The sequence below is a fragment of the Typopeltis vanoorti genome, chromosome 19 (genome assembly GCF_054136105.1).
Source record: "Typopeltis vanoorti isolate ZY-2024b chromosome 19, IOZ_Tvanoo_1.0, whole genome shotgun sequence".
In the NCBI taxonomy this organism is placed as follows: Eukaryota; Metazoa; Arthropoda; class Arachnida; order Uropygi; family Thelyphonidae; genus Typopeltis; species Typopeltis vanoorti.
This window is the reverse complement of record NC_143567.1, coordinates 111,141,233-111,163,218: the sequence shown is the minus strand read 5'-3', so window position 1 is coordinate 111,163,218 and position 21,986 is coordinate 111,141,233. Positions and strand designations below refer to the sequence as shown.

General features: G+C 34.4%; 1 protein-coding gene across 5 annotated transcripts in view; it reads right to left on the bottom strand.

Moving 5' to 3' along the window:
• Window positions 1-4,022: 4,022 nt before the first annotated feature.
• The window catches only part of LOC150096442 (heterogeneous nuclear ribonucleoprotein R-like), a 230,302-nt gene continuing 212,338 nt past the window's right edge, over window positions 4,023-21,986 (bottom strand). For 3 of the 5 annotated variants that reach the window (XM_090409476.1, XM_090409475.1, XM_090409477.1), the window contains exon 11: window positions 4,023-5,599. In XM_090409476.1, the coding sequence (XP_090265602.1) occupies window positions 5,261-5,599 (339 nt within the window). In that variant the 3' untranslated portion in view covers window positions 4,023-5,260. The remainder of the gene's footprint in view (window positions 5,600-21,986) is intronic. The other 2 variants (XM_090409478.1, XM_090409479.1) reach the window with 2 other exon arrangements.

Here is a 21,986-nt window from a genome sequence, read left to right as displayed (position 1 = left end):
TAACATGGTTGTCGAGTCCATAATTTGTTAAAATGAGTGATTAATTACCATAGATCTCTAGTTAATGAAGTTGGTAGTTGTTCACCACCATCACTTTGGAGAATACTGAGGTGAGGATAATGGGAATAGTCTGGTGGTGACTTCTCTCTCTCTCTCTCTCTTTTTTTTTTTTTTTTTTTAAAGGCAGACTGGATAAAAGTTAGGTTCTATGCCAGATAAGTAAGACAGCTGCTAAATGTGATAGAGGATGAACGTTAAAAGAGGAGGAATATCAAGGGAAGTTTGTAAAATAGTAGGGAGATGAGCTGATCTTTGGTGGAACAGATAAGGGTAAGAAGTGTCCTGTTGGACTTTAAAGTAGTTAGAGGGGGTTATACAGTAAACCCACTCACACAGACAGATATATTCACAAACATTCCCATCACTACCCCTCTTAACAAGACGGCATTATTAAAAACTCTAACCAACCTGAAGTGCTATAAATAAGTTTGGTCATGTGCACTATCTAGTGAGCATACACACTTCATTTACATGAAGTGTGTATGCTCACCAAGGAGATTGATGGGTGTTTGACAGCTGACAGAGAAGAGCATTTGGTACTGGGGTAATGAGGAAAACAAGTAGGCAGAAAATGAAAATTTGAGAATTAGCAAGGTATTTTGTTTTAAGGAAGTTTTTAAGAAAACCTGACAGTTGGGAAAATATTAATGGCATGTGGAAACTGCTTTACTGCATACATCTCAAATGGAGGAAGCATTAGCTTCTAGTTCATTATAGTACGGACTGCATTGCTCATAAAGGGCTAGGCCACTGTTAATTTAAAATGATGAATCTTTTTTAGAATTGTTTCTCTATTCTAATACATTATTAGTTTTGGTTTCATAACACGTAAGATTGGCACTTGCGATGTGCCCAATACTGATCTGCTAAAATGAAATGCAAGGCATTTGAGATTGATGTACTTACTAGATTCTGATGGTAGTAATAATTTCAATCTTTTTTATTGTCATTCATAATTGTTAAGTGTTGAGATATCTTTTGTTCTTTATAAAGACATTCTGTTTTCTGCTAATGATGACAATGTGTCAGCATTACTACCTAATTTCTTGCTGCCATTTACATGAAGTGTGTATGCCGAGGAGATTGATGGGTGTTTGACAGCTGACAGAGAAGAGCATTTGTCACTGGGGTAACGAGGAAAACAAGTAGGCAGAAAATGAAAATTTGAGAATTAGCAAGGTATTTTGTTTTAAAGAAGTTTTTAAGAAAACCTGACAGTCAGGAAAATATTAATAGACAATTCTGAAAAGAAGTCATAGCAGCGTGAATTTTTAAACTGGAAGAGTTGAGACTGTCAACAAGTGATTAGTAGATAAAAGAAGATATTTAAGTTCTAATTCAACATCTGAAGAAATGCTAATGAAAAGTTTCATCTTTTCATTAGCATTTCATCTGTCTGAAGGACGGCGAATTAATTTTGTTATTCTTCTTGAAAAAGTAATGCAAATTAATAAAAGCTGAAACTGTGAAGTGTTTCAACATGAAAAGCTCTACTTAGATATGTTGTTTATGAAAGGGAACTGTCTTTCTCTGGCACAAAAATTGGTAATTTGTGTGGCACGTTGAACTGCAAGAAGTAAGAATACGTTTCAGTTTCATTAAACGTATATATATTTTTTAATTTGGTCTCGAGTCAATTCACTTCTTTGATTCTAAAATAATAGAGTTAAAAGTCACTGCACCAATCAGATTGAACTCTTGTGTAATTATTTAACACTCAGTGTAAAAAAAAAAAAAAAAAAATAATAATAATAATAACAATCACCACCCAAACTACAAGTAGGAAGAAAGGGAGGCCCTACTGTAGATATGAAGCCCAATAAAAGCCGTTATATGCCTTCAACAAGCAGGGTGGCAGTGTTTCATTAGGAGATGAAGCTATCTACAAGTAAGAATGCAGCACTGCCAACGAGGACCCTCTCCCCCAATATTCTCTACTATTACAGGAACATGATGTGGTCTCTGAAGTGATGAAGAAAAAAGGCCATGAAGAGTCGTGGCAAAGACAAATTTTGTTAACTGAACATTACTTTTGTGGCATCGTTAATATTTTACAAAATCATTTCACCATTAACAGTTTGTATTCTATAGGTCTATTATGATTCTAATGAACAGAAACCTATAAAATCAGATCAAGTAATTTACTAGCTAATTACAGAAAGCATGCACACAAAGTGAACTAGAAATAATGCTGCCATTTCTGGTGATGACAAAAGATTAGCTCAATTTTAAATTAAAACAGAGTAAAATTTCACTCTCTTCTTAACTGATGTGTAAGCAAACAGCATAACAGAATTCACTTAAAGAAAAATCTATAATAAACTTCATTTAATCAGGATGCCTATCACATGCAGTATTATATTTTTCTATACACTCGACAAACTGTTTTGCTCACAAGTATGTGAAACGTAAGGACTAGTCTGCCTATGGTACAAGCATGCCACAAGATTACAACTTTTTGTGAATGGGAACAACATAAAAAGAAAAAACGTCACATGCAGTTTATGGTGAATCTAAACATTTTACGATATGCTATGAATGCATTTAGTAACCAAATGCTGAAAGTGTTTACTTGATGTTACGTTTTTTTTTTTTTTTTTTTTTTTTTTTTTTTTTTTTTTTTTTTAAATCACATGGACATTCGATCAATAAATCCACTTTTGAAGGGTAGTACTAAACATAACTCCTTCGTGAGATGGTGACAAAATGCAATTGATTTAGCATACGAATATACACTGCTTGGAAAGAAATAAATGGACACCATAGCATGAGGAACATACAGCCATGGTGCCAACCTTAAGATGTAAGATCTATCTCCTTTCGCTGTGATGACTGCAGCCATTCTATGAGGCATACTTTCTACAAGCATATGATGGCGATCGATGGGAATTTTGGACCATTCTTCCTATAGTATGTAATGGGGTCCTGGATCTCACTAGATGCTCCAATTCATCCCACAGATGTTCAATAGGGTTGAGATCAGAGCTCCATACAGGCCAGTCAAGTGTGGTGATGTTCATGTCCACAAACCACACAGTTACAGCAGCAGCAGCCTTATGCCATGATGCATAGTCTTGCAGAGAGACAAAGGTCAGTTCGGCAGAAACACTACAAACTAGGAAGCACCGCATTGTCCAGAATGTTCAGATACCTCTCACAGCTCATGTTTGTGGCACCACAGAGGTCTGAGGCCAAACTACACCATCAAACAGTGAATTTCATAGTTGGGGTTAAGCCCTCTGGTAAGAGATGTTCATCGGGCAAACCGACACCCATTCACTGTTTGGTAGAGGGTATAATGCAATTCATAGTTCCATAACACAGCTTTCCAAGCTTCCACGTCCCACTGTACATGCTCTTTGCACCACTCAAGATAATGTTGCATGTTAGTTCAAACAATGTGGGGCTTGCATGTTACAGTCCTATCATGGAAACTCATGCTATGAGGCTTGGTTCAATGTAAAAATTTTGTGCCGACTTGTGTTCCAGTCAATACACAGAATTCCACATTCAAAGTGTCAGCTGATGAATGTACTTTAAATGTCATCTTTCATAGTACTCTATGATCACATTTGGCGAGTGTGGTGGGTCATTGACTGTGGTATCACTGATTATTGACCTGGGGTGGCCTAAATTGTCAACAATTTGTTGAACAGATAGACCTGCAACATGGCATCCTATCACGCCTCTCTCAAACTCTGTCAGTAACCTTCTCGCGGTCATTTCACCCATTGGTATGGTTCTTCCAATTTATAGCAGCTACAAACATCTAATTCATTACACAGCACAGTGCACCTTGACCACAGAGCCATCCATTGACTTCTTCCCAAGCAGATTGTGTGTGTAAGAGGGAGTGAGTTTGGAATGTTTAGCTTAAATTAAACATAAGATTTTTCACTGTTTCTAAAAACTTGGGTATTGTGAACACCTACACATTAAAGAAAAATTTAAGACAAACACAGTTTTACTAAAAACAATATTTATTCAAAGATGAGTGGCAGATGACTTCCTTTACAACATAACTTCATGCCATGGAGTATTGATGAAGAACAACAGTACAGCACGGTTGTCGCCACACTGTCATAGTCAATCACTCAGTTCCATCACAAAGATTAACCCCAATAAAAGCATTCAGGTCAGCCCAAAGATCTTCCAAGAAACTTGCAAACAGCTTTCGTTCAGTTCAGTGTGTACATCTTTTCAGACTAGATGTGGTGGTATACAGCCATCGTTAACTGGACAACATGTGGGGAGAATAAAAAAAAAAAAAATCCATAATAAGCCCTTGTGTCAAATCTGTTTCAATATACCTGTGCTGTCTATGCACTATTATATGTCTGCCACCTGAATTTAGTGTGGGCAAGACAATTCTACATTAATTATATTATCAAAAAATTCTCCCTTCATTACACAACAATCTTATACAGTCACAGGAAGAATTAAATGTAATAAAGTACATATATATATATATATATATATGTATATACACACATATCCTCTCTCTCTCTCTTTCTCTCTCTCTCTCTCTATATATATATATAGATATGCACATATACACATATTACTCATTTTTTTTCATATTAAGACTTATTTTACTATTAAAGGCATAAGCCTTTTTTTTTTTTTTGTAAATATATTTATACAGTTTTTAGGCTTTGTGAAAAGAGTGTGAATCATTCTATGGAAATAACCTTAAACTTAATTTTTTTTTCCATGGTCGTTATTTTTAACATTCTAAAATTTATATTAAAAAAACTAGAAGTTAAGTGATGGAAAAAGTGAACTATGAAACATTATCAATGATTTATGAGATGATTAATACACATCAAGAAATGTACGTTTAGCTTAAATAGCTAACATCAAATAGTGACAGTAAGCCAGCAGAGTGGGGGGGCCTGGTGTGGGAACAGCTCAGGCCAGCACATGGATGAAGCATTTTACACCCTTTACACACTAATCCCATATTTTAAAAATGTGACTAAACATGCAGAGCTGTTCCCACAGCTTCCACATCCCACTCTGGACAAATCATTTAAAAGGAGAAACCACCTGGTGGTAATTCCACCCCTTTTTTCAAAGAAATATTTCAGTTGACTGATAAACCATTCTAAGAACATCAGTTTTTCTTCCTGTTTTTTTTTTCCTTTTTTTTTTTTTAAATATTATTTTTTTGCCCTCCCTAATTCTAAATTGTTCATGTTCAAACCCACTGCTGGCCATAGGAGTCCTCATACCATTCAGCATCACTCCCAGCCCCATGTGGTTGCTGAGGAATAGGCTGGGAAACCCAACTGCTGCCCCCACCCCCTCTGGAGTTCTGGAAGCGTCGCTTGGAGTCCCCCTGGTTCTGGTGGCCACTGTCAAACTTACGCTTACCAGCCAGATTTCCCCGCTGTCTGCCACCACGTCCCGAATTCTTGGATCCTCGACCAGCTCCACGAGAACCACGACTACCACGAGTAGAAGCTCTGCTGCGTGACATGGTGGGGGCAGTGGGAGGACGGGTGGGTGCACTACGAGCTACTCTGCTTGCCCGAACCTGAAGATAAAAAAGCTGTTATAAGTGAAACATATAAAACATGACACTTATTTAAAATAGGAATATTATTCAAATATTTACTAAAAGATACCAGCTTTGCTAATTCAAAGACAAGAAGAAAAAATCTTCAGATCCTCAACCTAAATTTACTCTTCAGTTGATGATCTCAAATGCTATTATGTTTGGTTTATATATTAACAGCAGTATATAATAATAATGGCTGCTATATATCTTGTTGGGTGCCTATGAAATTTAGTTCAATCAGTGACCGTTGACAAAGATTGCAAAATGCTAAAAACCAAAAGCAAACAATAGTATCTGAATATCACTTTCAGATTAAGTGCTGGTTCAAATTCAGTAATCATTCAAGTAATATTCAAACAGTAAAGTTTGCACCAAACAGTATGAAAATAAAAACTGATCTCTGTATGAAACAAGATACATCAACAATACAATCTACATAGAACTAGAAAATCGATGCTTCAAATTAATGGACAACACCAAATTAAATATTCAGCTTTATTAACAAGCACAAGAACATGCTAGTTGATCAATTTTAATTTCCAAATACTATAATTATATTTATACTGTTCAATCAAAATGTGTGGTCCCTTTAGATTACCAACAAAATAAAGTCACATTGCTGAATCAAACACATAGGAAAATAACGACTATTTAACAAGAGAGAGAGAGAGAATCCCTGTAGTGAATAGAAAGTGCAATTATAGAACATTTTGGTTGCTTTACACAGTTTAAAGCAACAGTAAATTAAATATAAGTGGTGGAACTATCCTCACTCATTTTCTACTCCGCAAAAATCTTAGGTTTCTATCTTTGGTTAATTAACCTTAGCCATATAGTTGCGTTGGGAGAGGGCACACTGATAAATATGACAATAATGCCAAGTGAATGTGTTAAATGCGTATGTAGCATATGTTATCCATTTATTGAAGTTGTGCTTATCCAATCTAAATGGGACCTGGGGGAGAATAAACTGAAAATGATATGTAATAAAAGACAAACAGTTATGTATACAAAAGATGATGACAAACACACCACACAAATCTAAAGATGTGATAGCACTACTTTACTTATTGGATGTTTAAAGAGACTCTAGCCAGGTTCAGTTAACAGGCCAGTCCACAATTAGTATATCATCTCTTCCCTCATATGTAGCCTGTGGATAGCAGTAAAGTAATTTGTCACTAGGTTTCCCAAATGACAAAAATCTTGTCATCATTTATTCTGCTGGATCACACATGGAAAGAGCATGAGTATAATGGAATACAATGTTCAATTTATGCAGACAGATATAGCTTGAAATACAATAATTGAATGTGAATGATACATTCTTTGATGCAAAGATTCCTTCTGTAACAAAATTTCTCAGCCTTGATATAAAAAAAAAAAAAATTTTAAAAATTAAAAAAAAAATTAAAATAGTCTTTAGCAGTATGACAAGAGAATTGGAAAACAAAACTAATAACATATTTAATTATAAACCAAAAGCAAACATACACATATATTTATGTAGAAACACTAGCCAAACAAAAACAGGGGATACACTCTCTCTCACACACACGAAAATAAATAAATTTATCTTTCAAATTTAAAAAGCTGCTTGTAAGACAAAAATTCAAATTCAGTTTTCCTCAATGCATATATGGAATCTATTCTATATGAACATTTACTTATAGAAATTGTCACTAACTTGGTTTCAAAAAATAAAAATAAGGAAATAAAATAAAAGTAATAAAAAGTAAATAAATACTCTAATATCTCAGTAATACAATAACTTCCAGAAAGCAATTTCTTGCTTAGTTAATTGATGATATGGTTAAACAAATGTATAATTATAGTGCTGTGCCAGGAGTTAATGCAAACCCAGGATTGACTTAACAGAGGTGTTTATTTTATTAGCCTGATCATAGATTTCAGTTCAAAAAAAAAGTCAACTGTTCAACAATAATAATGTCCACTTTTTAAATTGCCCCATGAAAAATCCAATGAAATAGCAATTAATGTTAGCCTCCTTATATCTATAAACTATTTAACAGAAGAAAGAATGAATGACTCAATTTTTAACAAAAAACAAGTCCTGCAGCTGAAAAAAATTTTGAAAGTCTTACCAAAAGCTAACCTTTTAGACAACATCTCAGGTTATAAGCTCCTTGTGATTTGACAGCTTTTTGTCATGACAGGAAAAACAAACTGTTCATTATCTAAACTTTTCTGAGGAAAGCATAATGCTCCTAAAATGTTAACAGTAAGGAAGAAAAAGCTAAGCTAGTTTGTTGATGGAGCAGAATCATTGTAACGATTAGGCAAAAAAAAAAAAAAAAAAAAAAAAAAAAAAAAAAAAAAAAAAACATTACTTTAGGTATACTTATAAATATAAGGAAGATGTTAATATGATTCTTTTTATTTAAAGCTAACTGTCAATTATGTCAAAAACTACCTTAAACACAATACAATAACCAACCCTCAAAACCACAAATTTAGAGATTACAGGCATTGAAGTCTATAACATACAGTTGGTGTCTTCATCTATTTATCTGCTAGGAAACCAAAGTGTTGAACATGAATTTATTTCATCCTTGTCTTCACCACCCTTTATACATTTGACCTTAAAGAAAGGGTATGCATTTTTTATACAGTACATTTCTCCCTTTTGCAACTATGAATTCACATAACTTATTTGCATGTCCGTATAGTTAAGTGATACATGAAATTCTCATTTTTCTGGCCATAACAGTGATAGGTCAGCTAAATTCCAGTGATAGGAATGCCAATCATATTTGCAATCACTTTGCTACCTTCAATCACCAGGGAAATATTACCTACCACAGCAAGTGGAGAGTTCCATATTACCATTGAAGCAGCAAAACAAAGCCCTACCCACCACCACTTTGCACCAGGAAGGAAAAGCAACAGCCTTGGACACAGAAAACAGGTCAGTTAATTTTATACCTTCTAGCTAATACCTTAGCTAGAAGAAATATCCTATTTTCCCAGAAAACACTGCTCTCATACCCAAATACATCACCATCAAATAATAGACTAATTACCGGTGTTATATACAACACTGCTACTAAAAATGACATTTCTCAAGAAAATGCAATTGGATTTCTGCCACCAAAGATACACCATCTTCTTGAATTTTTGCCAGCAAAAGCATCAGAGAAGCTTCATGCGTAACTGGACAGGTGTATTTCAGCCATGTCATGGGCACAGACACTGCTGAAAAAAGTCAAGCGACATCAGCCATTATCACCTAGATGAAGCTACAAGAACACTTGTGCCAACAAAAGCAAAGTAACAGCATCAAATGTTTCACTTGAAAATCCTCATCAATTTCTCAGAGGAATCTTAATGGCACTACAAAGCCCGAATTTGATAAATAATGATGCCCTAAAGAACTTGTCAAAGGTCATCTGCACTCACCCAAATGGTATAATATATACCTGCTTGAATGATATAATCACGTAATCACAAGAAAGATATTTATTTAACCAAATATTTCGGTCTGGAAATAGCAGACCATCGTCGGTGGTATTACAAGAACAGTTTAAAAAATATACAAGCTAGAATACTAACAATAGATCGTTGAAATTAGAACATGCCGCGTGATGTTATATCACTAAGTATGAAACGAAATATTTTGAAGTAGAAACATGATTGAATTTGCTATTAAAAAAAAAAAAAAAAAAAAAAAAAAAAAATATTTTGAAGTAGAAACATGATTGAATTTGCTAAAAAAAAAAAAAAAAAAAAAAAAAAAAAAAAAAAAAAAAAAAAAAATTAATGAGTAATCTTGATTAGGCTTTCCCAGATTTTTGATATAGATATGCAGTATTGATATACTATTTTTTAAACTGTTCTTGTAATACCACCGACGATGGTCTGCTATTTCCAGACCGAAATATTTGGTTAAATAAATATCTTTCTTGTGATTACGTGATTATATCATTCAGTCTTATGTCGCAAGTATCCTTAAAACAACATATACCTGCTTATCTGTCTCATCGCAGTGCTTTTAATGTCATGAACGAGGATCACATTAGCAAGAACTGTAATTTTCCATTGACAGAATCAGACACACTAAACAGATAGACATTTAGTAAAGGCTTTGCTCATGAAAAAAATAAAATAAAAGTATGAGAAAAAATAAACTAAAAACATGAAACATCCAAATGTCTATAAGAAAAATATGATTGCATGCCCAAATGTCCATCTGAAGAAACTATACAACAAAATATATCTTGTACACTACAAGCAAACCTCCAAACAAGGACATGAATGAACAACCGTTAGAAAATGGGAAATCCACAGAAACAACAATCACAATTGCAAGTCAAATGCTTTGCTTACTTATAATTGCAGCCAAACCTAGATAACACTCTGGTTATATGAGGGGGAAAGAGTACCTGGACACGACAGAAAACGAGGAAGCTGAAAGCCCCCCCCCCCACTACTACGAGTCCCTTAACCACGAAACATCTATCATTGTTCATACAGGAAGCATGAGGTTCTTCTCCTAAAATAGAAATAGCCCTCAAAAATATATAACTAAAATTCCTGACCTCACATACAGTTCCAGGACTTACATTCAATATTAAAATGCAAGAACAACAGAGTAGGGGTTAACAGGTGTAAGTGTATATACTAATCAGTGGATGGGAAACACAATACAAGACCAGTACTCAAATTTCCCCAAATCCATAAGGCTGCACCTCTGTCCTACACAGTAAACTAGTATTTCAGTAGGTGCAGTGGCATCACACTGAGTTAATCTTTCTGCAAAAAAGAAATATTTATTCAGTATTCAAGCAGCAAACCAGATAAACTCATCTTGCTAATTCCATTACTTGCGAACTATTTAGATATGTACAGATCAAGAACATATCATGATCACAGGATACTTCAATTACACTCTTGACCAAACAATTCAATTTAACTCTTGACCCCTTCATCAACAAACTGCAAGATAGATATGATTAACAACAATGAACTGACTGATGTTTTACAGCACCAACACCTAGAAAAAGGGAGTCGTACACCTGAAGGTTGGCTAAAACACAGCAAACCAGCCTGTCTGCGAAGCACAACCACAGATATTATATCTCCAAATACACTCTTGCTCTGAACAGAAAAATGTCTCTCTCGCGCGCATACACACACAGTCTTAGTCCATTCCATCAATACAATGAAACTTTCATTATGCTACAAAACACCCAAACCAGGAAGTGCCTATTAAGTTGTTGGTTATCAGTGCCTGCACAAAATCTTGTCCACTTGAATAAAGTTCAACAACTTCTGACTCAGATCTCTCTCTCTCCTGCAATACCCCCAGGTACTATGGAACATGTACCTGGGGGTATTGCAGTATATCAAACACCTGTTTTGCTAACCTTTCTTCCCACCCATCTTGAATCCTAACAATGTCAAGTTCCTTTCTAATATCTTCATTTTTATCTGCCACTGATGCCATGTGTTTGTAGGATATCTGCTGTTTAGCAATATCAGATTATCTTACATTATTTTTATAAGGAAATATTTAACTACATGATAAATAATAAAACCAGAAGTTATCCTTTCCTTTTTATTTATTTTATCAAAATTAGTTGCCTCTAAAAAATAATGTAAGATAATCTGATATCATTAAACAGCAGATATCCTACATATTCACTCTCCTAATCTTTCTCAGAACTCTCATCTGTTCTTTAATTCTGGTCTTTCATTTCTAATCCATAATTCTTTATTTCTCAGACCCATAACTTAAAACTAGTTTGAACATTGCCTTGTATAATGCTAGTTTTGTATTTTGGCTAATTTCCCCACAGAGTCAGCTTTGCATATTCTGTCTACTTCCAAATTTGATTTGCCATCTTCACTAAAAACTGTGCCTAAATAGCCAAAATATTTTACTTGTTCTATAGGTTCTCCCATTGAGAATGCAGATGAATTTTTTCTTTAATTCACATGAAAACACAAGGAAATAAGTAAATAATATTTATTTAAAGTCACATATTTTAGCTTGAATATTACAGGCCATCATCAGTGGCAATGTTAGTTAATTACAAGATAGAATGTAAACAGTGGCTTGATTGTAAACAGTGAGAACCACATGATGATGAGGAAACATTGTATCATTAATTATTCATTAACTGTACTATAAAAAAACGACTTTCCCATATCTTAGATAGTGAGAGGCAATCATTACAATTTAAGCTCAGCAGGTAAAGTAAGGCCAAACTGCTTTCTTTAAACAAACATTGAAATTTACAATGGCACAGATGATTTCAGACCATATAATATTGTGATCCCCTCCAGTGCCAAGCCAGATTACTCGCATTGCCACTCAGCATCTCATTTGTCTAAAGTTAGAACGATGACAGTCACAAAGAACCAGGAAGAGTTAGTACACAGCACCTTTGGAAGATGGAAACCATGATAATAATTTGTTGATAAGAAGAAAATAGCCACTAAATTGTATTTCTTAAGAATTCTGGAAATTTTTTCTGAAATACCAGAAATGTATGGGATGGGGGACTCATACCGTTTCCTTGTTATTTGAGCTAGGCCTATAGAAATCAAAAAGATGTTATGTGGTCCTTTTCAAGAAGCCACTGAGTTTGATATATTGTTCAATGTTTAGGAGTTCTTGTAGTAACTGTTGAGGTGAAGACCATATGGTATGAGCATGCCGTACTGAAGTTTTCATAATTCCAGTCTGTGAGCAGATTACTGTTGAATTGAGCATCCAGAATAGAGAACAGATGCCTTCTAAATGTTCTAAAATAGAAGTTTGCAAGAGAGGGAGAGTATACTTCCCATGGCAGTTCCTTCAACTTAACGGTAAAACTTATTTTGACAAAGAAAACATCCAGAGTGAATAACAAAATTGAATTCATATTTACGAATATAGGGACATAAAACACGTGTTGAAATAATTATTTTACTAATTATTAATAAAATAGCACTTGATGTTTCGATCCCTGTATTGAGGTCATAATCAGAAGAATACATGTGTACAGGGAACCAAACTACATGCTCTTGCACTCTATACTGGTAAATTAAATATACAGTTAATTAATCTTAATCTAGGTGCTTGGCCGAATTGCCTGTTATCCTGTCTAAAATATCCCAAAACTAGATATTGAATGTCATTATGGAAGTTTCAGATATTTTGGAATTCGGATGAATATAATCAGCATTTCAACTCAACAATTGTCAGGGGGTGCTTAAGAGTCAAAACTGTATAACTGAGAGGAGACCTCCACATAGCCTTTAAAGAAATGCAGAGAAACGACCAGGCCTTCTGACCTAATGTCCAATCCTCACCTTCTCGTAGTGTACCCTGTCGGGTATCTACCTGGATACTGAACGAACGAGGATGGGCTGGCAATTTGGGATTTAGCCAACCAAATTGTATTCTTACTGGCTTAAACCAAAATACAAAATGATAGTACATGACAAAATTTCACGCCGGCTGGGGCATCGCCTCATTTAAAAAGGACATCATTATTTTTGCCAGGGAACCAGGGCAAACAGCGAAAAGTCAGCTACTGGAACAAATCTGAAAACAAACCCCAACTCAACATCACCAGAGTTAAAGATGGTACTATCAACATAAGAAGCCTGAATGGCAAAGAAATGTAGCTAGCTGAGGAATTAGATAAGTACCAGATCGACATAATAGGGGTGACTGAAACAAAAAAAGACAAACACTAGTGAGATCTTTCTGACAATAAATACAAAATGTCATATTCAGGCAATGACGATCAATGAAAAGAAGGAGTAGCCATAGTATTCAACACAAAATACGAGGCTAATCTTCTCGAATGGCAGGCAGTCTCAAGTAGAGTGATGTGGGCAAATATCAGAATGGGGAACTGAACAATGAGACTTATTTGTGCCTATGGTCCCACAGAAGATTCGACTAAGGTACAAGCAGAGGAATTTTTTGAGGATTTAGAGAAAGCAGCTGACACAATAAAAAATGAAACGTTGGTCCTTGTTGGGATCTAAATAGCAAAGTAGGAAATGATTGTCAGACATACAGATATATTTTGGGAAAATTTGGAGAAAAGCTAATAATAATGGCAAATACTTGTTGGACTTCTGCTCAGGACATGGACTGGTTATTACTAACACCATGTTCCAACATAAAAATGTACACAAATTCACATGGAGAGAAGAGGCAAGGAATAAGAAAAGTCTCATTGACTATGTTATTGTTGATAGTGATGTTTTCTGCCTGGTGTAGGACACCAGAATGTACAGAGGATTTAAAATTGGAAGTGATCACTATTTAGTCTTGAGCAGGATAAAATTGAATTTCATATTGAAAAGAATAACATGTAAAAAAGTTTTAAAGCAGATAAAAGTTGAGCAGCTCTCAGATGTGAACTGTAGACTAAAATACACAAACATAATTGAAGAAAAAATGAAAGAGTTTGAGAACAGGAACGACAAATAGTTGAAAAATCATGGGAACATAACAAAGACCCGTATTTAAATTTTGTCGATCTGGAAAAGGCATATGACAAGGTGCCAAGAGAGAAGCTATTCAATACACTAAAGTTATATGGTGTCAATGGGGCATTATATCAAGCAATACTTAGTCTTTATTTGTAAGTCAGCAGTTAGAATTGAAGAAAGTACATGAAGATGGTTAAATGTTAAATATGGTGTCAGACAAGGATGTACATTATTCCCTCTGTTATTCATTATCTATATGGATCACATTATAAGAAAAGTGGTATTAAACCTGATATCAAAATTGGAGGTGTTAATGTCAGCTCTTTGCTTTATGCGGATGTGTTATACTTCAAAATAAATCCGCTACAAGTCTGCAAAATTCCCTGACTAAATTGAATAGATATGGTATGAAGGTCAGTAATAAAAAGACAAAGACAATGAAAATAGGCAAAATCTTTGAAAATGTCAACTGTGTTGTGAATGGACAATCTGTGGAACAAGTAAAACATTTCAGCTAATTAGGCACGATTTTTAGTGAAGATGGTAAATGAAATATGGAAATAGACAACAGAATCAACAAAGCTGGTATGGTAGGAAGTCAATTGAATAAATTCATTTGGAATAAGAGAGAAATTAGTCGGAACACTAAATTAGCTGTATACAAGACAGTGTTCAAAACCAGTTTTAACTTATGGATCAGAGAGCTAGGTCAGAAGTGAAACACTTGACCAAAGACTAGAGACCGCAGATATGAGAGTCCTGAGAAAGATTAGAGGTGTGATCAGATGACATCATCATATTAAAAATGAGGATATTAGAAAAGAAATTGACATTGTCAGCATCGAGGAATGCATTAGCAGAGCTAATCTCAGGTGGTATGGTCACTTAAACAGAATGGGCAAGGACAGCTTAGCAAAACAAGTGTTCTCTGCCAGGTTGGCAGGAAAGCGACCCAGATATAGGTGGATTGATATGGTACAAAGTGGCTTAGATGATAGAAATATAAGATCAGATAATGTTCGAGTCTTGACAAGTAACATACTGATTTGGAGGAAAATTATAGATAGGAAGTTAGTAATGATGTAAATTTTTCATGTAATACTATCATATCCTGTACACCCCTTGAGGGTACATGGCAGGAATTTGACGATGATGATGATGAATTGTCAGCTTGCTTTTGTTGTTGAATCTGTGATCTTTTGTTAATACCACACCAATCATATGCTAGAACGGTAGTAGCAATAGTGAATAGCAGATTCTTGGTAAGTCTTGGCCATTTTCAGTTTTTTTTAAAAAATCATGGTGATCTTATGATTCCTAAATGATAAAAGAACTAGCAATAATGAAATTGTTTTAATTTAATTACATAAGCCTAGTCACTAAAGATTCAAATACGTCACATGATGAAGGTGCACAGTTGATCGCATAAATAATTGATAATTAAAATTTAAATGCATTCATTTTATAAATAATGTGAGCAATTATAAATTATAATGAATACTGCAAATTTAATTATAAATGTAAATTTAATGTTTTTATGAAAAACTTTAGTTTCTGAAAAACTCTGCATATACCTCACACCACGATCCTTGTCATATTTCCACTATTTCTCAACTATTTGTTTTAAAGTGAAAATTAGCTCTTGACAACCTCAATTTGGTCTGAACTAAGCTTGTTCTTCTCCAAGTTTCTCTTCCACAATCTTTCTTAATATTCTTTTCAAGTATGCTTGTATAAATCTTATCTGGAACACTTGGTAGAGAAATTCCTCTGTAATTCTCACATTTAGTTTTATTACCTCTTTTTTTCATAGATGGGTAATATTAGAGTTCTACTCCAATCATTAGGAATTCGATCTTCTGTCCAAGCCTTCTGAATTATGCAGTGTACCAATGCAAAACTTTTATACCTCCATATTTAAGCATTTCTGGTCGAATATCATTCTTTTACAGAGACCTTTCCTCATTTCAAGATTTGGATAGCTTTTTCTAGCTGCAGTATTGCTATGTACTTCTCTTTGCATTCCTCATGAAAATTTTCTAGTAAGGTTCTGTTACTGCTTGGTTCGTTTAAGTCTTTCAAAGTAATTACTCCAGACATCTAGGATATGATTACCCTTCAGTTTTCATGTCACCTTTATCATCTTTGATTCCTTTTACAGTACTGTTTCCTCCATTTTTAAGCTTCTTCAATAGAAGAAGTTTAAAAATTGAAGTGCTTTTGTTTAGCTACTTTTACATATAGCTTACATTTACATTAGCCCACTTACAATTTTCTCTTTATTCTTTTAAGGCATCTGCTGACTTATTTGCCCAGAAATTTTGGTATGCTTTCTTCTTTATTGGGACTGCTTCTTTAACTTCTTGTGTTCACCATGGTGTTCTTATTTTTCTATCCTTGCAAACAACTTCAGATGCCAGATTTGTTTGTCCACCATGGTGTTTTTTTGTTATGCAATTTAGTTACAGAAGTTTGAAGACTTCAATGGAGGTGTTTAGGAGTACAAATACATCATCTGCATAAAGCAAAGATCTAAGTTTGATATTTCATATTTTAATAACACTTAATGCTACTTTCTTTCGTAATGTGAATAATATGGATGATAAATAAGAGGGGGATAATGTGCCTTGTCTTACTCCTGATTTTACATCAAATCGTCTTCCTTCAATTCTAAATGCAGAATTACGACTTAATATAGACAATGCATTGCTCTGTAGAATGTTCCATTCACTCCATGTAGTGCTTTGAAAAACTTTTCCCTGGGCACCTACCTTATTGTATGTCTTTTACAGATCAACAATACTTAAGTATAGCTCCTTTTCATATTCCCTTGATTTTTCAACTTTTTGTCGTTGTCATCATCATATACCTGATATGCACCCTCAAGCATAATTATAATAGTATTACATGAAAAAGTTAACACCATGACTAAGTTTTTATCATAAAGTGAAAATCTAATCTTGACAACCTCTATTTGGCCTGAACCCACCTTCTCCTCCGTCAAGTTTCTCTTCCACAAATTTTCGAAACTTCTTTTCAAGTATGCTTGCATTAATCTTACCTGGAACACTTATTAGAGAAATTCCTCTGAAAACCTCACTTCAGCTTTTTTATTTATTTTATTAACAGATGGAAACTGTATGAGCTCTACTCCAATCATCAGGAATTTGACCTTCTGACTAGGCCATCTGAATTATGTTATGTAACCCATACAAAATTTTTCAATCTCCTTATTTAAGCATTTCTGATCAAATATCAATACTCCAGGTGCCTTTCCACATTTCAAGTTTTTGATGGCTTTTTTTCTACATCAAGTATTGACATATACTTACTCCTTTTTGCATTACTTTTGAAAATTTTCTATTAAAATTTAATTTTAATAAAATTTTCTTCTGTTTGAAAGATTTAACACTCTTTCAAAGTAATTACTAAAGACATATAGGATATCCATATCTTCAGTTTTTGATTTCTTTTTACAAATCCGTTTTTTATTTATATATATATAAGAGAAGTGAATTTCTTTCATTTAATTATTACATATTACTAAATGCAACTACCTGGCATAATATGGCATAAAATGTAAATGGGAGGATAATAAATTGAAATTATATATCTTATGTTCTCCTTTAGAGCACATTTAACTATGAAATGTAAGCTGATTATCAAAAAATATGTTCTATATGAGAGAGATATGTTTATAAGCATTTTTACTTCAATATTTAATGCCTTTGCTCTGTGACTTTCTGATATTGCCAAACATGACAGATGTCATTTAAAAATATAACACTGCAGTTCAGAAACATCTCCAAACATTAACAATAATAATAAAAAAAAAAAATCATTCCATGTCCATTTCATGAATATTCATATAAATGATGTACCAGCATCCTTTATATGCATCTAATCCAGACCTGTTTTTGCAGAACTTCACCAAACAGCCTAAATTTCTATGTATATAACAGAATCTAAACTATCACAATCACAAGGATGGTGCTCATACATGTGTCGGATATGGCACTTCACGTCAGAGAATGCCAAACTTAGTCAGTTATTTATGATGTACTTCAGTTCGAATCTCAACACTTTCCAAATTCTGATAAATACTCTAACCTTTATTTATTCCTAAAGCTTGAATTCTATACAGTGAAAAAAAAAAAAAAAAAAAAAAAAAAAAAAAAAAAAAAAAAAAAAAAAAAAAAAAAAAAAAAAAGGGGGGGGCTGTCTGACAGTATTCTTCTGGGTAATTCTCACCATCCTTAATCCTTAAACACTCTGAACCATTCCCTAAACGGTTCTCCGTAATTCAGACTATGCTGCTAACACCCCTCTATCACTAAAATGCTGCCAAATGAGATAATCTCCGTGATTTCTACCCATGGGCTGATTACTTTTCCTTCTGCCTCATTCAAATGCCTGCTAAGAGAGAATTAAACTGAAAAGACAGTTTCAGTAATTAAGGCCATAATTCCAATTCCATCACAAAACCCTTCATCACAATCCAAAGCATTAGTTCTTTAAGCATGCCAAAGTCCAAGATTAAATTTTGACACATTTCAAGTACAATTAAAAAAACTTCAGCTTTGCACACAACCTATGCAAAAGCTAAGAATGTCTATTAGAAAGCATCAAAATCCAACTTGTTATTTTCAGTATGAAATATTTGCACTTTTCATTAAAGTTTATTACTGTGGTAATCGTGCAATTTTTATTGTTTTATCAGCAACTGCTTCCCACTAGTTTGCTCCTGCAGTAAAGGAGGCACCTGCCTACTTGAAGGAAATGTCAATTAAAATGACTTACTAGGTGAAAGATGACTTTCATTATTCAGTAAAAGCTAACTGGACCAAATGGCTGCTGTGATTGATCTCCAAGAACAGGGATTCTGGTTTTACCTCCCCCACCCCCACTTTTTTCCCTTTCCTGTAGTACATGATTGATGCCCTTTAAAGACATGGAGCCAAAACTTGTGTCATTCAAAGCTACAGCAGTAAGTGGTTCCACATGCCACAAAGTAGTATCCAAGACTGATCATGATAGTGATGCATCAGCAGATGTTCTTATTAGTTGCATATAATCTTACCGCCACATTCTTTATCATGACTAGAGGGAGTCTGAGTAGTAATAAGCATCCACTTACCATCATTAAATGAGAAACCTTTCAAGATAAAGTAAAAATTAACTGAAAAATATAAAAAAAAAGAAGAAAAAAGGTCAAAAACCCTAACCAATGCAAAAAATTAAATTTTGCAAGGAAAAGGTGAACCAGTTCAGCTTACACTCAATTTTCATCATATCTGTGGAGTATATGTATATTGTCCAATAAGAATAGATACTGTGGAAAGAGAAAGGGTTAGCAAAATGTTATTATTTAGAGGAAATGTTCAAGTAGTTAGCATGTGTACTATCCGATAGGACAGTGTGCTCAGTCAAATCCCCCCCCCCCCCAATTCCAGTATTGGGGTGGCAACAACAATATGAGGTCATTATATGAGATCATTCTGGGATATATCTTCAATGGAACAAATACAGCATGTTATAATAAGAGATCCCACTGAGAAGTAGATGCCAACTTCTTCAGTCCATTCCCATATTCTGTCCTTGCAGATAATGGTGGTTTCTTGTGGACAAAAGAACAGCCTATTTGCAATAATTCTAAAAATTAAGGAAAACTCACATTAACGACTTTATTACTGTAGAACTGCCACCTACAAATTGTAGGCATTGTCAATACGGGATCACAAATGCCATTCTGTGATCCTGTAATGATGGTGCCAAGGATATTCTACGGTAATAAAGTTTTTACATGAGTTTTCCTCTGTTTTTAGAATTCTTCTGATTATGCCAATTCATGGAAAAGCATTCCTATAATGGAATTGTTGGGGATTCTCTGCCAAATCATTAATGGCATCAAGGCCTTCCTGCAGAAGTAAAGTCAGTGCTTGTTTCAACTCAAGAGTATGCTGGGTGTTCTCCATCACAATGGGCAAACATATTTAGGCATTTTGCATTAGCAATCTTTCCTTTCATGCTCTTTACTGTCAACATTAGGCACAGATGGTACAACTGTGGGAGGTTGTCTTGAGCATGACTATTTCTTACACTCAAAGCATTGCTAAGGATTTGGGATATAGTTTGATGGGACAGGTGAGTTACAGTGCTTTCACTAAAGTTGGACATTTTGGGGTGTTAAAATTAAGATTAATATGCCTGAACGAAGTTGCCTCTTGGAGTTTTTTTTTTTTTTTAAACAGATTCTGGGGATTCTTTTAAACCCTACTAGATAAAGAAGTGTGTAACATTTTCTCAACTGGACATTCACACACGTGAAATGTAGTAACAGAATGATGGTACTATATGGGAGTTGTTTGCTGTTCCTTGTTTTTGCTATATGCTGATGTGGCAATGGTTTTTAAACTTGGATGAGGCTTACTGAACCTGATAAACTTAAGATGGGAGACTCGCACTCAAAAAAGAGGGAATTCAGCACCACAGCTCCCCATAAGCAGTGACTACTCTCAAAAATTTTATTATACAATGAAACCTGTGGAAAATTCATGACTAAACAAACCGCAATAACCACAGTAATATGTTTTAAAAGTAAATATTTCATCCTAGGTATCTTAGGACATCGTCAGTACAGTTAATTCAAACAATACTAGGAATAACATGTATTCCTAGTATTGTTATTACTGTGGTTATTACGTGTATTTGTTTAGTCATACACTCAAAAATGGAATGTCAGGGTCTGAAGCACCATAACAGTAAGCCTTGGGCATTACCCCAAAACCATGGGAAAAAAAGAAAACACTGTCTTCGCAGGTTAAAATGAGTTGACGGTCATTCAAAAGTGCATCGAAGTGCACCTCACCAAAGGAGTGCAAGATCACCAGTCTCCTATTATGGATGTCCACAAGTCACACTGCAAAGCAAACAAAGCAGCATAACATTGGATCCTGGTGATGGTGGTCCTGCAATGTTGAAATGTAAAAAAAGAACCCGAAGTAGAGCAAGAATATGATAAGAAAAGAACAGAAAGAGATGAAAAACAAATACAGTATTTACAATCACTGGGAGATATCCCTCTTCTCTCCATAGGGAGAGGTGCCTCAAGTTCACTTTAGTTTGTTCAATGAAACAAGTTCGCTTCTTCTTCCTATCATGGATTTTAGGCCAAGTGGCATATGGTCTCAAATGAAACAAACCTAAATATTCAAATTGGTCAATTTTTGGATGCACTAGTCCTGCTTTTATTAGATTTATTAGCACCACTTTTCACTTCTGTAAATAGGTCATAACACATGTGACAAATAGGTGAATCTATAAAAGTTCACTTTTAATAATAAAAAATTGTTTTCAAATGTTCTGACCACTCCTGTAGAACATATCTTGCTATCTCACATAAGAGAAAATGAAAAATTGAAGACTTGCAATTGGAAACAAAACAAATTAATATATAAATATGCGAAATGTATGGATCAAAATCTGGGTCTTGAAAAAAATATATTCACAGCACATTCTGTTTAATATCTACTCTATAGCACGGTATCTCAATGTTTCGGTACTTACAAGTACAAACCTGTCATTAATAGGTAGCATCAAATTTCGCTTATCTGAACTGAAACAAAAAAACATTTTTTGCATTCTTTGGAAAATCATGATCAAGTACACGTGACCAAGATTTGTTAAAACGTTAAAAAAATCACAGCAAGGAGAATCACGGTGTGTGAACATTCATGCTCAACTGAATTTACTCAACTGAGCTCCAAAACTAACTACAGCCCAACTCAGCTGGCATCTATCCCATAGTATGGAAGTAAGTCAACATAGATTCAGCCCATTACTTAAAAGAGAGTGAGACCTGTTTCAAACTATTGCCACTTGATTCTCACCTCCATCTTTTATA